The sequence below is a fragment of the Amblyomma maculatum genome, chromosome 2, assembly GCF_055883805.1.
Source record: "Amblyomma maculatum isolate TAMU_Amacu chromosome 2, ASM5588380v1, whole genome shotgun sequence".
Classification (NCBI taxonomy): domain Eukaryota; kingdom Metazoa; phylum Arthropoda; class Arachnida; order Ixodida; family Ixodidae; genus Amblyomma; species Amblyomma maculatum.
In genome coordinates, this window is record NC_139345.1 from 40,872,504 (window position 1) to 40,890,606 (window position 18,103).

At 43.6% G+C, this 18,103-nt stretch overlaps 1 protein-coding gene across 5 annotated transcripts in view; it reads left to right on the forward strand.

Annotated features, from left to right (window-relative positions):
- LOC146198487 (putative sodium-dependent multivitamin transporter) overlaps window positions 1-11,325 on the forward strand; it is a 58,151-nt gene extending 46,826 nt beyond the window's left edge. For 3 of the 5 annotated variants that reach the window (XM_084593987.1, XM_084593988.1, XM_084593986.1), the window contains exons 11-12: window positions 3,412-3,628; window positions 9,239-11,325. In XM_084593987.1, the coding sequence (XP_084450113.1) occupies window positions 3,412-3,628; window positions 9,239-9,265 (244 nt within the window). In that variant the 3' untranslated portion in view covers window positions 9,266-11,325. Of the gene's footprint in view, window positions 1-3,411; window positions 3,649-4,184; window positions 4,371-9,238 lie in introns of all 5 variants that reach the window. The other 2 variants (XR_014704994.1, XM_084593989.1) reach the window with 2 other exon arrangements.
- The last annotated feature ends 6,778 nt before the right edge of the window (window positions 11,326-18,103 follow it).

The following is an 18,103-nucleotide window of genomic DNA, read 5'->3' on the forward strand; positions in this document are numbered from 1 at the left end:
TCCTACTACCGTACTTACTTGAATGTAACGCGACTGCAAATGTAACGCGAGAGGCGACTTTCCTTATTGCCCAAATCGGAAAAAATAAAACCACGAATGTAACACGAGATAATCGCTTCAAAAAGTACTTTTAATAGACATTATAGCCATTGCAGTCTAATCAAAAGCGCTCATTTGTCGTCATCGTTACCAGAGGCTGAGTTCTCGGAAACCGAGTCGTCTTTTTCACTCTCGTCTTCCCAGACGATTCGGAAGCCTTTATGGTCAGGCTCACATTTAAACATCGCGTCCCGCTGCAATTCACCACCCACGTAAGGTAGATTAGTAACATCTAGCCGTCAAGCTTCCACAGAATTTCCGATTTCTTCTGCTATCCCAATAGCTTTCATAGGCGAGTGTCATACCTTGCATGGCGCATTGCCATCGTAAACGCGCTAATCCACTGCGAAAGATGAGACAAGTGCGTGATCAAGGTGATAACTTGATTCTGAGTCCACAAACAAAAAGCGCAGCGTTTTGACTTTGGATGGATTGGGATTTGACTGATTTGGCTTCCCTGGTACCCATGTTGCCAACATAACATCGTAAAACCGCAGAAACCGAAACCTAGTGGTGGTGGATTCAATATGGCTGGACCCCGGTGCTGCTTTAGGCCAGCCGAATTGCAGTATTCGATTATAACGCGAGGGACTTTGAGAGCCAAAAACCATGTAAAAAACTCGCGCTAAATTCAAGTAAATACGGTACTTCCAGTGTTTCTCTACCTATTGCAAACTGCTTTTCCTACCCTAGGCTGTTGAACATTATCTTAGTCTTCAGCATATTGATTCTTAGGCCACCTTCCTGCTATTCCTGTCTAGGCCATCAATCCTTCTTTGCAGTTCATCCCCTAAGTTATTTAGCAAGGCAACGTCGTCAGTGAATCGCAGATTACTGAGGTATTGTTCATCCATTTTCACCCCTAACTTCTCCCATTCCAAGTCTCTGAATACTTCCTCTAAGCAAGCTGTGAACAGTACTGCAAAGATCGTGTCTCCTTGCCTAACACCTTTCTTTATTGGAATTTTGTTACTTCCTTTATGCAGAACAATTGGTTGCTGTGCAGCCAATATATATATATCTTCCAGTACTTTCATATACAGCTCGTCTACACCCTACACAATATTGCAATTCGAAAAATATGTAGACTTATTTGGCAATATGCGGTATCATTGTCATTATGTTTAAAGAATTTTTACAAAGAAAAAAAGATAGGAAGTGTAACTTTCACTGATAATTTGAGCTTGGTTAATACAAACCCACAAATGATATGATGACCTGCAGTCCCATAATTTCTAATATAACTTCAGTGGATAATTTGAAGTAGTTGTGCCTGCACCAGCTGGGTTAATTTGGCAATCTAGGGTGCTATGTGAGAATGCCCGATCCCATCGTTGCCACAAGCCAGTGGATCAATGTCTTGGAGCTGTAAGGTAGTGCCATTGAATGATGTCAGTTTTGGTAAGCAAAACGTCTGTGCACAAGTGCAGTCAGCACAAAAACCATTCTGAGGCACTGCTACTGCTGTGGGCAGCTGAAGCTTTTGCTCATAGAGTAAAATATGTGCTTCACTGCAGTGCAGCAGGGATACTGTTTCCAATGTCATATACTCTCAGTGCTTCATAACGGCACAGCCATACTGGAGGCAGCAATGTGTGTTTGTGCTCATTACGCTCATCAGCCTAGCTGTGGGCGAGGCAGCGTCCAGCTGAGACGCTGGCATCCAAGCACCTCTTGCCCTTAGCGATGTCAGCAGGCTTTTTCAATTATCCATCTCAAGTTGCCCATGGGTTGTGAGAGCGTGGAGCCAAACATTTGTTTGAGTTTGAAGTGTCTTTTGACATGAAAAAATCTTGCCTCGTATTGTATAGATTGAGTACTACAGTATCCAATAAATGAAGATTGACCATTTTAATTTTGTACTGAATATTGCGTAAGAATGACTGAAGTAACCTTTTGCGGCAAAACACTGTAATTATTCATGTATAACCCACGCATCTCGAGAAAATGTCACTGATTTTTGCAAGTGCACAGTGTTTTCTATTCTTTGAAGAGTGCTTGCCGTTTTTCATTTCTCTGTGGTGTGCCTGTCGCCAAAAGCCACCCTCTTTTCACATCGCCTATGATGTGCGTTTAGCTTCTGTCACTAGATAGATAGCACCACAGTGTTTTGAATTCCTTAGATGAGGCAATGACCATGGTCCACTAAAACTTTCGTCGATGAGGCGTACATTCCTGAAAGTTACACACAAAGCCTATAAAAATGAAAAGGACACTTCCTGGATTATGCCTTAGCATTATCATTAGATCAATTTTTTAATTGCTTGAGCGTATAAAAATTTTGGCTCTTCTTCACCAGCAAGTTTTCTTTGAATGCTAAATGTTTCTCTGGAATTCAGCTGACTTGTTCGGAACTACACTTCCTCTGGAAACTTGGGAAAACTTGGGAGTCAAGTCTGCACACGTGAAAAATATGGAGGTTTACTTTTAATCAGCTTTCTTACTTCAGCTAATATAGGTGCATACCTGCCAACACTCCCTGTTCACCTGGGAGACTCTTGATTTTTTTTTTACTTATTTCCAATTGTATGACCACTGCCCTGTGTCTCCCAATAAGTTGGCTCTGCCCACGTAAGAATAGTGTTGCAAATCTGACTCCATGGAATCTGCAGCTTCATCATAATTGCTAGAGAGTGTCATCAGCAGCAGCACTAGCACCATCATTGGCGAAGCAGCCGATGAATGCCAAATCAAGCCAAAGTGAAAGTTGCTTTGGGTAGTTGCATTCCATTCTTGCTGTTGCAGTTGCTTGCGTGTATGTTTAGGGTTAACTAGCCCTCCTGTGTGCGGTGCACAGTGTAAAGCTAGAACTCTCATGTGCTTAGTCATGGTGCTATCAGAGCAGAGGAGATATTTGCGGACATTTTTTTGGATCTTATACTTCTGAATTTTTATGCTTCTTAATGACTTGAAAACATTTCGCATTTGGCACAACATGTTGACATGATGTCAGTGTGCCTCATAGCAGCAAAGGTGATTTGAAAACTGCAACTAGACCTGAATTTCGCCCATCAACGTGCAACACAACCCTCCGGCATCCGATGCTGGTGAAGGGCTACCATTCTGGACCCATGCTATGAAAAAATTACTCCGACTGATTTTTGAAGCTAGCAATCTCTGCTACTGCAAGGTCCATGCAAAAAAGACTCATTTGGACACTGCCTAAACATTTGATCACCCCCTCCCGTCCCTTTGGTGAGAATAAAAATGTATGCCTGTTTTCGGTCTCACCAGGTTGGCAGGAGTGTAGGTGCATACTGCATGTGTTACCAGCTTACGGGCCATTGATACTGACATACATTGCAATTGCAGGTACATACTGCCTCTGTACCGGCTGTCGTACCAGTGGTACTGTGGCTTTGGGTGGCTGGTGGTGATTGTGACTGGCATTGTGGTCACGCTAATCACCGGAGGTGCCAAGGACGTCGACCCTCGCTGTCTCTGCTCATGGGTGGCCAAGGACGCCGACAGCAATGAGCATCCCTGGTTGGAGGGCAGAGTTCGAAACTCATCAGTCACAAGTTCTCAGGCATGCACATCTTTGTGAAGGTTTTGTTTACTTCTTCTTTTTTTTTTTCTTTTTTTTCACTCCATACAGCTACTTAGGCCATATATCTCTAGTGAAATAAGGCTAGACCATTGCGATGTAGTTTTAAAAATAGTTTATTGCCGTTCTCTTTTCTTCTGACATGATTGTGTCTACCTTAAATCTTTTTTGGGTCTCATTTTTCTGAAGTTATTTGCGGTTCACTTCAAACCTGTATTTCTGCTTTAGTTTTTGCTTTGCTTAGTAGCTACCAGACTGTTGTATTAATAATAATAATGGGGTTTATTCCTTTTCGTTTATTATTGTTAGGGCAATGCAAGTATAAAATTTCGGGGTACGAAGGTGAATTCAAATACAGTCGAGCCCATTCATAACAAACATGATGGTCACGCTGATTGCGTTCGTTACATTCGAAGTTCGTAGTAAGTGGACTTCTCATATTATATGGATGAAAATATAAAATCAAAGACAGCGTTTATTTCTTTAAACATTTTGTTATCTGCATCTGCTCTTTAAAAGCACCCTACCACTGTTTCAGGGAGGCGATGTAACTAACCGCTGTAGAAGCACTCACGGCAACTAGTGACAAGTCAGCATCCTCGGCACCTTCGTCGGAGTCTTTGCTTTCGATTGCTCGCACTTCACGCACTATGGTTTTGTCAGCGCATGGCTCTGCTATCTGAGTCATCATCCACACCCACGAAGTCGTTCCAAGAAACTTCAGGTACGGGCAGTTGATCAACGACGCATTGCCACAAATCCATCGGAGTCAGATAGCGAGGATTTAAGGATTTGAGGTCAGATAGAAGGACAATCTCTTCCACGCTCCCTCGGGATGCCTGAAGCCATCAGTTGTGGAAGCTAGGCTGTTCGACAACTTCCTACGTTGTTCCTTGGCCCATAACCCCTGCCTTACGGAAGTAATTTGCAATACTCTCCACAGTTAGCTCAGTCCAAGAGGCCTTAAGTGTTACCACAGCGTCAAACAAAGAAGTCAGAAGCGGGGCGTCGACACCTGGTCTCTCAATTATTGTTAGCATTCACTGGACTACACGCTGCCAATAAACCTTGAGCGCATAAGTGGTGTCCATATCCAGTGGATGAATCTTCCAGGCCACATTGAATGGCTGAAAAAGTGTGGCCGCTGCAGCCAGGGAAGGCTGCACTTGGTGCGCCGAACAGTTGCCAAGGACGAGTAGGAACTTCTTCTTTTCCTGCGTCATGTCGCGGTTGAGTTCAGCCAGCCACTCCGCGAAGAATTCACGTGTCATACATGCCTTGCTGTTGTATCTGTAGCGGACAGTAGTGTAAGTCCCAAACCATGCCAGCTTGCGAGACATGAGACTTCCCGATGAAAAATGGCAGCCGCCTGTCACTGCTATCCATGTTCATGCACAACAGGAAGGTAACACAAAACTTACTGTGCTACTGTGCATTCCACCAGCACACGTCTCCTTTATGGCGTGGGGCTTTTACGGCAGCATCTGAGAAGAGTGCGGTTTCATCTGCATTGTACACATCCTGCTGAGAGTAGCTTGCCATTGTTGGAATTTTTCTCAGGGAACCACGCATCGATGTCTTCCGTGGTAGCTGAAGCTGCTTTGCCGATGATGGTCTTCAATACTATTGCATGGCAAGCTTTAAAACGATGCATCCCCCCATTGCCCGGGCTGAAATCAGGAAAGTCCAATAAGGGACTTTCCTGATTTCTTTCTTTTCTCTGCCTTTTCCTATCAATAAATCCATCTATCTATCTATCCAATAAGGGAAGCAAAGTCTCTTGCCTAGGAAAGCATCAGCGGACTACTGACGGGAATGTTTCAGGATTGGGCATCAACAAATCCTTTAAGCAGCACATCTTCAACGTCCACGCAGGTTGCTTCCCGAGGGCGCATTCTTATCGTCGGGTCAGTGTTTATACTTGCACATAAAATCTTGCACTTGTCTTTGGCAACAGTCGAAATGGTCAATATTGACAGAACCTGTTACTTCACCAAATCGTAGTTCTTCGCTTCTTGATGAAGTTCATTAAGAATAGCTTTTTTTGTTGCGACATCGACAGTCTTTCTTTTCGCAGTCGAAGTTTGACCCGAAGCACAGTCTGCCATCAGACTCAATGGACTTGCAGTCCTAGCAGTCTTGTGAAAAAAATGTCCGATTGTGCGCAAAACTCTAAAGATGCAGTGATGAGAGAAGCATGAACCACGTACACCGAGAGGGCAACAACTGTACAAAGGAGCAATGCATCAGCTGCGCGCTGCTTGCTCACTGTAGCAGCACACTAGGCTGAGTCCTGACTGGGGAATCAACGTATGTCACGTGACCAGCTGGGCCAGCTAGCCATACATCGTGACAACGCCAGAATGTGTGTCGGCGCGCAGTAGGCCTGCGTTCTGCAGTTCCAGTAATTCATTTTTATTGCTTTTTGTGTCTCCTGTTTTTTTATGGAGATGAGGAAATGGACTGGAGAGCGGAGGAGCAGGTGGAGGTCGTCGCGCCAGCGGTAAGGGCGAATTTTTCGGCAGTGGGGTCAAGTTTACGGTGTCTTTGCGTTTGGTCTAACATATTTGTTTGGCCATGGTTGTTCATTATAACTGAAACACAGTGCCGTTGCCGTAGTACATATTTTGACGGTATATCCACCCTCATTCGTAATAATTGAGCGTTCATTTTAACTGTGGCCGTTATAGATGGGCTCGATTGTACAGGTATTAAAAACCAGGTACGAATTGAATGGAATAGTTTTCAAATCCTGAAAAGCGAAATTACATATTAAATTGCGAAACATGGCTGGCCAAAAAAAGACAAGCAAATTTATTGGGGGTATGTGAATGTTGGGTGAAAAATGAATACAAATAATTGGTTGCAAATACAATGCAATAATTTCAGAAATTAGCACAGACAACTTTAAATAAAGCAACTGTCTAGCATAAAACACAGCTGTGAAAGAAAAGAAGAACGGATGTTGAAAACAAATTTTGCTTCCACCAGTGATCAGCATAATTAGTTATGCCTCTAAGGCCTATCAGGCTTTAAATAAGAAAGCTGGAATCGGTCATGTTGTTGAGGTAGCAGTAAGGTGTATTCTGCAGGCTAAACACTGCCCTGTTCATCATTGCTGTCGATGAGAAAAATGAATCTAGGAAGCACTTCGGATCACTAAACTGCAATGAGGCGGAAGCCTGTATCGCGTGGTGATCCGAAGCCCTCCACTACAGCACCTCTTTCGCTCTGTTTGCACTCCCACCTTCGTGATGACTCGATAGTGTAAGCCCTGCTTTAACAGAGCCGTATGAACGAGCCTGTGTTGCCTAGCAATAACATGAATGTAAGGGTTTTGGCAGGCTGATCCTAATATCATCCTCCCATATAAGAGTAGAGGCAGCTCCTGCCAAATGTAATGTCAGGAAGCCTTACGTCCAGTTAGTGCTCGGCCATGTCAGCTGTCAGCTACCGCCTTCCACATAACAAAAGCGTTGCGGACGGACGGACGTACACGATTCGTGACCATGAGCAATTAAAGATTATCGCCTTAAAGGTCTAACATTTCAGTTTGACCCATTGCTCTTGTCAAGAAAAGTTTACTGAATGCTGTCATTAAGCACAGTAAGGGGGATACCTCGTTACTTGAAGGGTGATGTCAGTAGTTGGTTAACAGTGAGGCAGGACTCTGAAAAAGTGCAAGATGGCTCGCTAAATGTACAGGAGAGCAGCAGCCTACACTGCAATGCTAGTGGGACCATCTCTTCCATACTCCCTCATGATGCCTGAAGACAAAACATCAGTTGTGGAATGCCACCCCAAATGGCCCACTCAACCCTCACGTATCAGCTTTACCAGACTGGCAGCCCTTTGATTAGCCTCAACTACCCAAATGCTGTCGCAAACTGGAAAGGCATGAAAATGAAAACGCACTGTCGATCGAATATATAGGGGAATCCCCCAAGGTGGAGTAGATTTGTATTAAGGAAGGAATTACTCGTTGACATTCACCCAAACGCAGCCATACGGCTACAAAGGAAAGCTATACAGCTTTCTCAGAAACTTCGTAGTAAAGAAAAATTCATCATAGTCTAGGGATCGAACCCGGGACCACCACCTTTCTGGAGCAGTCACTCTACAAACTGAGCTAACCAGGACGATCTGTAGATCAGATGGTAAGACGAGAGCGAATTGATCAATTCGCTTTTAATGCAGGATACATATTTCTTAATTTTTGTCTTTTAGGTGCTTTTCAAAGCACCTGTTGATATTGAGCAACTAGTGACTACCCTTCCCGGTCTAATCAGAAGTGCGAAATAAATGCTTCCAACGAAATTTGTGATGGTTGAAATAACGCTGGATCACTCGGCATGGAATGACCCTGCTGTAAACAAGATATTGCTCCAAAGACTAACAATCCATCAAAATGAAATACCAATATTATCAGTGGAGGTCTGTGAGAGCATGCATCAAAGCAAATGGGGTCAAAACAGGTAAAGCAGTCCTAAAGGAATCTGTTGCACAAGGTGAGCATGACCAGAAAACCAAGTTGGGAAAAATAATACTGTAATTTTTGAACATATTCCCAACATAGAGTTCCAACATACTTCATGGATTTCAACTATGATATTCTAGGACATCATAAAAAATGAGTTATACGAGTCCTTACAGCAATCTTGAAAAATAGGATACTATTTTACCAGTCTTGCGCCATTTGAAAGCTGTGTCTCTCCCTTGAAATGGAAGAAATTTATAACTCCCAATATTTAGCACCTGTTGAAGCAGTGATTCGTTAATTTTACTTTCGTAAAGTTTTACATCTCATTTGTGCATATCCAAAATCACAGGGCTATAACAGTCATTTATGATTGCAGTTGCAAATCACGCTTTCCCTTTCCACTTTTCGATGGAGGCGAAAAGCAAGGCGCCCGTGTGCTGTGCGATGTCAGTGCACGTTAAAGAACCCCAGGTGGTCGAAATTTCCGGAGTCCTCCACTACGGCGTCTCGCATAGCCTGAGTTGCTTTGGGACGTTAAACCCCACAAACCAACCAACCAACCTTTCCATTAAATTCACTGTCACATTCATGTGAGAAATTAAGTGCATAATATATGTATTTTTCTGCAAGTGGCTTTAACGTGTGTTTTTTTACTGCCGTGCTTTATAACTAGCAGTAAAATGGCTATTAGACACTGCACTCAGTATCCTTTTTCAGATTTTTTCCTTTCACCTAATACTGCAGTCCAAATAAAGCTCTCTGCATGTAAGTGCAATGAAGTTTGTGCTGTGCTTACTACTGACACTACATTTTTTAAGCATTTAAGCTCAGTGTTACTGGTTCCCTAGTTTTGTGATCACGTTTGTTGGCAGGTACTAAGTATAACACGATGTGCTTGCTCATAGCTGCTTGTGTGCATGTGGACTGGTACTCACACACTAGCTATATCAGCAAAGAGATGGGATGTCTCTCGATGCCACAATTCTGAAATCGATGCTCTTGGCATATGCTCAAGGATCTAGGTCTAGTTCTTACATTGTGACCAGTGTGACAAGTAACTGCTGTGTGTAAACAATTATATGAAGCCTTTTTTTTTCTCCTTTATTTTTCAGATTCCAATGGTACTGATAAAGGACTAGCATTGGTACCCAGCCTAAAAAATCCATCTTCACTGAAATCATCGGGAGCTACCCTGGCATCAGCAACCTGATAACTTTTGTTACCATGGCATGGGATGAAAGTTCTCATTATTAGCTGCTAAGATCTTTGTGGACTTTGAGTGTTCTGTTCAGTTTCCTTGTGCCACATCTTGTTTTTATCCTTTTACCTGTTCATGTTGACTGAAACGTGACATGCCATCTGTGTCATTCATAGCCCAGTGATTTTATTGGACTGGAATGTGTGCTGCTTGTCAACTGCCAGTGTCTCTTTTTTGGTTTTATTTTTTCTTCTATTATTGTTGTCAGTAGTTGCATAACTTTTCAGCCTTGCTCAGCCGCCTCCCCATGAGACATTGCTGCTATACTGTATGTGAGAAGCCTGCAGCATGGACTCTACTTGAATGTGGTGGATACGCTGAAGATCTCAGACTGAGCAAACAAGAAGGAACACTTCATTGGGATGCACTCAGAAGTTCGCTGAGCTCAAAACATATCCAAGTCTTCCACATCATGCTGAGCTAAGCCAGAAGTGATGCAGTGCACATTGGTTGTCCCTGGCTGGCACTGCCAGTGGAGGGTGTGGCATTTGCTAGAGACACTGTATTCTCAGTTGCGAATTTTGTTAAGTATTGTGATGTGCCATTGTGGTGTGTTTAGGTGGCAGTGGCAGACTGCAAGCACCTCAGGCCTATTTGCATTCGTTTACGGCTTCCATCTCCCACTTACACAGAGAGATGGTTGTCAGTGCCCGAAACTCTGTTGTTGTCTGAAGGTGTTTGTCACCCGTTGAGAATGTGGAAAAGGACGTTGCTCTGTTGTGAACCTTGTTTCCAGAGATGTGTGTATTGGCCTTATGCCTGCAACTTTGCAGCCATTGTTGGAAATGCCAGTATCTTCCTGTTTAAAGAGAATTGCTTGTTGAATCGCAGAGGTCTGTTGCTGGGATGGATATCTTTACTGTACTGATCAGCTAGCAGGTCTAGGAGCACGAGGTTTTCGAAATGATCATTCAGCCTGCAGTGCACTTGTGTTGTTTCTTTGGCACACTATGTGAAAGGACAGGTATCCAATACCTTTTGCCAGCAGTGCTTTTTATAGTGGTAGCATACCTTCGGCTGAAGTGGAGCAGCACATGTGGAGAGGCAAGTAGGTTCTAAAAAACCTGATGTGATGATGCTGTTTTGCTCTATTGTTAAGCTGTAGTCTGCATCTGTTGGCTGGCTTTCATTTTATGAAAGCTGTCTGCAGGTCCATCAGTGCGAGATCTGTGTACATATGCTTAGTTTAGGCTAATGCTTGTTTTGAGAGGAGCCGATGTGGCACATAGGAGAACAAACTACCCTCCGCAGCATGCAGTGTGCTTTCAAACATTGGGTACATATTCACTAAGTTATTTTTATACACATTCCGCCAACTGTGCACATTTACCTACTAGAAAAACATTTTTCCTCTCTTTTGGGGGAAGGATTGGTTTTTAGTGCAATATATTTTGTAAATAAGGCATCACTAAAAGATAAGCTTCTCTTCTATTTTTTGCCTCTTTTAAAAGTTGGTTTTAATTAATTTTGTTTGCAAATTAATTTTTCAATTGTGTTATGATCTTGAAATTTGAATTATGGGGCATATTTTAAGAATTGAAAGTCTCTACTCTTTCATTGATTGAACAGTGTGGCATGCAAATGTTGGATTTAATATGCTGCCTTGTTGAGGTTTTTATTGTGCAGTGCCTTTTGTTGCATGCACTGGTTTTTTTTGGTGTTATCTGTTTGTTGCTGTTTTGGGGCAGCTGTTGCAGCAGTGTCGGTATCATGAGCCTTCAGACATACTTCCTGTGGCTCGGACATTAGCCATTAGAATTTGATATGATTTATTCAAGACCTGTTCCACGTGTGCACCGTAAGTGGTTGCACTTTTGATCTCTTTGTGAGGTATGCAAAATTTGCTAAGGGTTGTGATGATTCAGAAATGATGCCTAGAGGTTTTATTTCATCACATTAACAGAAAAAAAGTGTAATTAAATTATGATGCAAAGTAAATAAGACTCTTGTTTGCATGATTTTAAACTGCACCCCTTCCCCCCATTTTTTTTTTCTCCTCAATTCTGCGCACAAACATCAATTAAGGGTGTAGAAAGTATGTAGCCCCACATTCCATGACTGTGGCAAAGGTAAAAATCTATTTACTACAGTCTCTAATAATCTTGTTAAACCTCAGCTGCATAACTTTTCTGAATTTCAGCTGCCATAGTATTCTGAGAAGCTCAAAGACACCCCTCTTCAGTACAAAGATGATTGCATCCGGACATGTAGTGCATCTGAATCCACTCATCTAGTGAAATCCCAGAACCACGTAGTTTTTGTCAGCTGTGTGAGCTTATGGAATCCATGCTGGTCAGGGTAAAAAGTACTACTCATACTAGTCAGCTCCACTGGTTAGTTTCAGTGTAATATGAGCCAGACAAGGCATAGATGCCTCTGGTATTGGTACATTTCATGCAGTGTATACACAGTGATGAATCATCCAAAAAACAGCGCGAACAAACGGGGACGGAAGAAAGAAACCACAGGAACAAGCACTGTGGTCAGCAGGTCAGCGCTATGGAAGAGAGAAAACGAGGTCTGTAAATATTTTTTTATTGCAAAGCATGCACACTGCACGGCGGACAGCCATCAGTTAGGTGCTCTGGGAGATTTGGCAATAACTGCACAATATTCTAGGGAACAAAATGTATAAATTATATGTTAGATTTTTTCAACAATGTGCACTACAAGTTAAAAGCACAATAACGAGACACTACCGACAGTATGAAAATGACAAGATAATGCATTTCTTTTCAAGCTTAAAATTACCCCTTTACAAAAACTATGAAAACATCAATACCAACTACAACAAGAAGAAATGATTAGAAATAAACAGGGATGGGTATGCACAAGGGTACTAAACTGGTTGAGTAAAACTATTTGCACAACATTTGTGCAAAATAAAGCAAAGCAACAAATTCGAAAAGAAAATAAGCTATAGTATACAGAAAAAGGGTGCTGACACAAAGGACAGTCATCACCAGCGTTGCATTTATGTACATGCATGTAAACTACTGAATGATGGTCATACATAAATCTGGTGGAAACTGCAAGACACTTAGCATTGGGCTCGATATTGAATCTATTAAACATCTACGCTGTAAAAAAGCCAAGACTACTATATTCCGCTTCCACATATTCTCTTCCTTATCTGTTTCTTTCTTGTCCTGAGGAAGACAAAGTCAATATTCTCATTCGCCAGGCTTATAAGTCTGCTCTGTCCCTTCCCACATCAACATCGACGACTCAGCTACTATCTACGGGTGTCTATAACTCGCTTTCAGAGCTTACAGAAGCCAATCGCATAGCTCAGCTCCTCCGTCTCTCCCTCACCCGTCCGGGTCGCGCACTTTCTCCACCCTCAAGCTCTCCATTCCTATCCCTCTTTGCCACCTCACTGTCCATCCATTCCCATGTCTTCTCCTTCCTCATAGAACCCCCTGCCTAAGAATATGCATCCCAAACACCACTCCTCCCACAGAGAAGCGCGAGCCTCTGCGCTCTGGCGTGAGTATGAACGGCAGTGAGCCGTCCCAGTAAAAAAAAAACCATTGGAACCAATTGGAATCTTGGAATTTTCTTTCCAAATGGGCAATCCAGTTGAACTCTACAATGGGTTCCAATTAGAATTCCCATTCCATCTGGAATCCATTGGAAAGTCAATTTGGAAGTCACATTCTGAATGGATAGTTCAGTTGGTTCTATTTTGGATTCTAGCATTGCATTTGGTTCCACTTGAAAGGTCAAAGGATCTGCTACTTGTGCAAACTCTGTAGTGTGCCATTTGTACATAACTATATAGTACTAATAAGTTCATGTTCCAAATGAAAACTCAGTTCGACGAATCTTTGCCAACTGGATAGCCCAATTGGTCAAACCAATTGCATCCAATGAGTCTTACCAATTGAGTCCAATTGGTCTGTCCAACTGCACTGAGTGCACCCATGGGAACATTCATATATTTCACAAAGAAGGCAAACAATATTCTGTTCATAATAACTATGAGCAGAAACTAAACTCACCATTTGCACTATCGCTGCTAACAAAATTGAATAAAATAACTGCACTCAAACTGCAAGTCACTGGCTTCAGCATGTCAGTAGGATGAGTGGTGTATATAAGCAGGAGCAGAAGTGTGTTTGCTGGGTGTATGCAGTGATATTGTGTTATATGTTACTGTGCAACTGTATGTTCTTGTATGAGATGTGTGCTTGCCTGTACTCTTTCAATTACATCAAGCATGTAATTATCAGTTTCCACATGCCTAGTGAACATGCAAATCGTCAGTCTTTCTTTTGTCCCAATTGGTATATGTCCAACTGGACCCATTGTATGCAGTGGGTGTGGCCAATTGGATGCTATTGGTATATCCTGTTGGACCCACTGCACGCAGTTGGTGTGGCCCATTGGATCCAATTGTGTGCAGCTGGTCTCACCCGTTAGCTGCAATGGGTTAAGTGTCCGAAAAGATATTTGATTCCAGTTGGAAATCCAAATGGTTCCAATTGGAAATTTCCAATATGTTCCAATGGTCTTTTTTCACTGGGGTGGCTTATGTGCGGATGGCGTACCACTGCTACCCAGCCGATGCCCTTGCAGTGACTGATAACACTCAATTAGGACCATTCAAACTGCATCAGTCTACACTTCGACTTCTGTCGAGACCTAGGAGGCAGCCATTTTCCTGGCTATTATTTAAACCTTCGCCGAATACATCTTCAATGATTCGAAGCCTGCGATTTACAACTATGTGGTTGGACGGATGGCACCCCGGTATCTGGTGTTCCGGCATCATCCCCTCTCACCCTGTCCAAATCATCGGAGTGCCCGTTTACGCTTCTCATGCTGGCAACGAGGCGGCCATTTCCATCACTCGCGATTCGACTGACCGAGCAAGCCCGCCCCCGCCGGGAATGGATACGCGCTGTTCACGTACCACGATCTCGAACTGCACTTAAGCCTTTCTCGTCTCACCTTACCCCCTCCGCAAAAAACCTCTTTCCCTGCCCCACCAGCTCTTGTGGCGCCATCTTCAGGCCCACAACAACTTTCCATGGATAGATGGGAAAACTTTTTATTTTTATCGGCTTTCAGAGGTTAGGGTTCAGTTTAATTGTTGGCCGCGCCAGATTGCCGCCAGTTGCGTCCTGTCGTCAATCTCTCCGGCCGACTCAGTGACCCGAGCCTGGAGGTTCGGGTCCGAGCAGCGCAACATGGCCTCCCACTCCTCCAGAGATGGAGCTGGCAGCAAATTGGCGGGTCGCGGAGAGGCCGCGCACCCCCATGTAATGTGGTCTAAAGTGGCGTCGACGCCACACACTTTACATTTGTGGTCAACCTGCTCTTTGAATATATACGAATATACTTTGTGGCAGGGGAAGGAGGGGGCTTGTAGCTGGCGTCAGAGTATCTCTTGGGCCTTGCTTAATTAATTATGTGAAGGAGGAAAGATGCGCCTTCCCAGGCTAAAATGACGAGTTATATTATGGAACGAGAGCAAGCCCTCCCTCGCTTTCGCGGGCAACGAGGTACTCACCGCCCGGCCGACGAAACTTCGGGCATATTCGGGAGCGTTCTTGTTCCCGGGATTGCCCGATTGAGCTGGAACCCATACCAGTTCTATATCGTCCTACCAGGGACTGGATGGTAGCTTTCAAGAATATTCCCGGCAGCAGCCGACGAGTTATGGTCCCTCCTGAAATTCCTTATGGCTGTTTTGGAGTCACTGACTATAACATCTGCTTCTTCGGTAGAAGCGACGGCCAGCGCGATGGCTGCTGCTTCCGCAGCCTCGGCGGTTCTGGTGCATACAGTAGCTGAAGCTAAGATTTTGGAAGGCATGCACTCGCAGGCCCCTGTCACCGCACAGATTGCGAAACCTCGGTATGCCTCTTCATATTCGGCCGCATATACGTAAGCAACCGACTGGTTTCCTTTGTATTTGGTGTGTATTGCACGTGCGCGTGCTAGTCGTCTTCCTTCGTGGTGAATGGGATGTATATTATTAGGGAGGGACTTGATAACAAGCTCCTTCCTGATTGGGGTGGGTATTTGCCGGGGATCGTCCGCCATTGGTTGGACATTGATAGCCTATTAGCAAGACAAGCCTCCCGGCTTTGGTGCGCGCCAGTCTGGAGTACTGCGATATTAAATGCGCTTCCTTGAGTTCATCAAGTGTGTTGTGCATTCCAAGAGCTAGGAGCCCATCGGTTGAGGTTTTCCTCGATAGTTATATAGTGCTGTCTGTAAGCTTGCCGGATAAGACACTCAAAATTTTACTTTTCATCTTGGTAAAGGTGCAGATAGGGCAGGGTGTAGACTAGCCTGGTGATGAAGAAAGCCTGAATGAGTCGACAGGTGTCGCGTTCATTCATCCTCCTCTAAAACCCCTTGATACTTTGAAAGTTACGCCAACGATTGAACTTTGCCGCCGCCGCGCTACCTCCTCGCCTCCTCCTCGCCCCTTGCGCGCCCCTTCGCTGAAGGCCGGCTCTCCGCCCGATTTCCTGAGCGACGATTGGTCTCCCTGCCGTTGCCATTGGAAACCGACGCGCGTCCGGCGTTTTCCTTGTGTTTTCTTTTTCCTTCGCGCCATTTTTCCCCTAGTCTCGGCGAGCGAATATTGCGCGCTGTGCTTTTATTGCAGCGTGCAAGCTCTATGCCGTGCTGTTGCGCGTACAACTGCAGCAAGCGACCTGAAGATGGTTATGCGGTATTCATGATATCTCAAGGCAAGCGTGACGGCTTGCGCACGAGTCAATGGATTCACAAGATTAGTCGAAAGACGTTTATTCCTAGAAACAACAGAGTTGTTTGCGACGTCGAGTGCCTTTCTCACTCCCCGTAATAACGCGTCACCTGACGCTGCGTTTTTTATTCCTGCTTGCTGCTCAATATTTTTGCGGCGGCAGCATGTTCATTGTATAAAAATAAGGTTGTCCTCTGCAGCATGCTGAATATTCTGCGAGGCTCCAAGGCTCCATCATTTAACACGCTTCGACTTCTGTACAGTCAGAAACAGGGCGCTATAATCTGCTTTTTGCTGTCAGAAATAACTGGAAAATTACAGTCTCTCGATTGCATTTGTCGCGATTATGCTAGGATCCCTGGCCTCCTTCACTAAAAATCAAAATTCGGGCTTGTAGAGGAGCTAGCCTTTCCAGCTTTTACTTGTAGTGTGCGTCGGTTACTCGGGAGCAATGAATGCTGGCCCTGAAAAACTCTTTGGCAAGTAAACCCGAGGTATTGCGGGTAATCTGCACTAGTTAAGTCGTATGGCATTTTTTTTTTTTTTTTTTTTCAATTCTTGAATGTGTCTTGCCATGCTTCGACGCACGCGTGGGTTAAAAAAATATGCGTTCGTTTTATCAGGGATACGGCCAATGTGCAGGAGGTGTTCATATGATCACACACGCTTCACTTTGACCATGACTACTAGGCGTTGGCAGGTTACCTTCGCTTTGAAAGCTGGAGCTCTACAAGCGCGATTCCGCGTATTCATTTATTGCGAGAAAAGTTATCCCATCGATGTCAAATCAGCCGGAATCATTGCATCAATTTTCTGTATTTACGAAACTTAAACAATCAATGATGATTATAGTTATTATGTAAAAATAGGGGAACATTTTGCGAGCAACAATTCTTAACACTGTAACATATTACTCATTTCAACTGTATGCAAGATTTTTTTTCTCACCTAGCCTGAGTAATTATCTCATCGCTCTATGTTCTAGCTACATTTCACTGAAGACCAGTTTGAGCCGCCAATATTACACGAACTCGAAAAAAAAAACAAAAAAAAAACAGACCAAACGCAGTTCCATCAATTTTCTCTCACCGACCTGTCCTGAAGTAAAGGAAACCTCCTCGACAGAGACATGAACCTCGCGCTGATAGTAGTCAGTTATTTCTGTGGCTTGCTCTTTTCCCACCTCCATTTATGAGAAAACAAGAAAGTATAAGAATTAAAAGTCAATGTATAGTTGTCTCGTCAGATATTATGAGATAACAGATATATGACTGACAACGTAAGTCAATGAAAATTGAAGTATATCAATGGGTCATGGGACGGCATCATATTAAATAGTGATGGTTATGATAGTGATAGGTAATGATGGTGACTGTTACGGATGATAATAGTAAATTATAGTAATAGGCCCGGATAGTGAGGTGATAGTGTTCGTTGCGGATAGTGACAGTTACGATAGGTCTCTGGCATTAGTAGATATAGTGATAGATAGGATAGCGATAGTTAATGAATTGGCAGTTATACGCTTTCTCATTTCCGCACGTTGAAGACCTATGTGCACCTTGTAATTTTTTTATTTGATTGTTGCGTTCAATGAAATCAAGCTCTTTTACACAGCGCATGAGGCCACAGCATGCTTGCCCCAGAACTTCAGTGTATCGGCAATAGGGCCCACCACTTCTCCCAGTGTACCCTGCTGTCTTTTAACCACACGCGAAGTCAGTGAGGGGCCACGTACTCATAAAATTATTTAATTCCTCCATCAGCATCATATCAAGACTGCCGTGGCAAACCTGTTCCTTGCCTCGAAGCAGCAAGGAACAGCTCAAAATTTGATTTTATACAAAATTAACTAATGAACGCAGATTATCGCGGATCGCTAACTAGCACAGTGCCATTACACTTGGCCTAAGCTTTCCAACGGTATACGGTTCGGTATTGCAGCTAAAATTTAGATTTTAATTGCAATTTACTAACTATCAATTAATT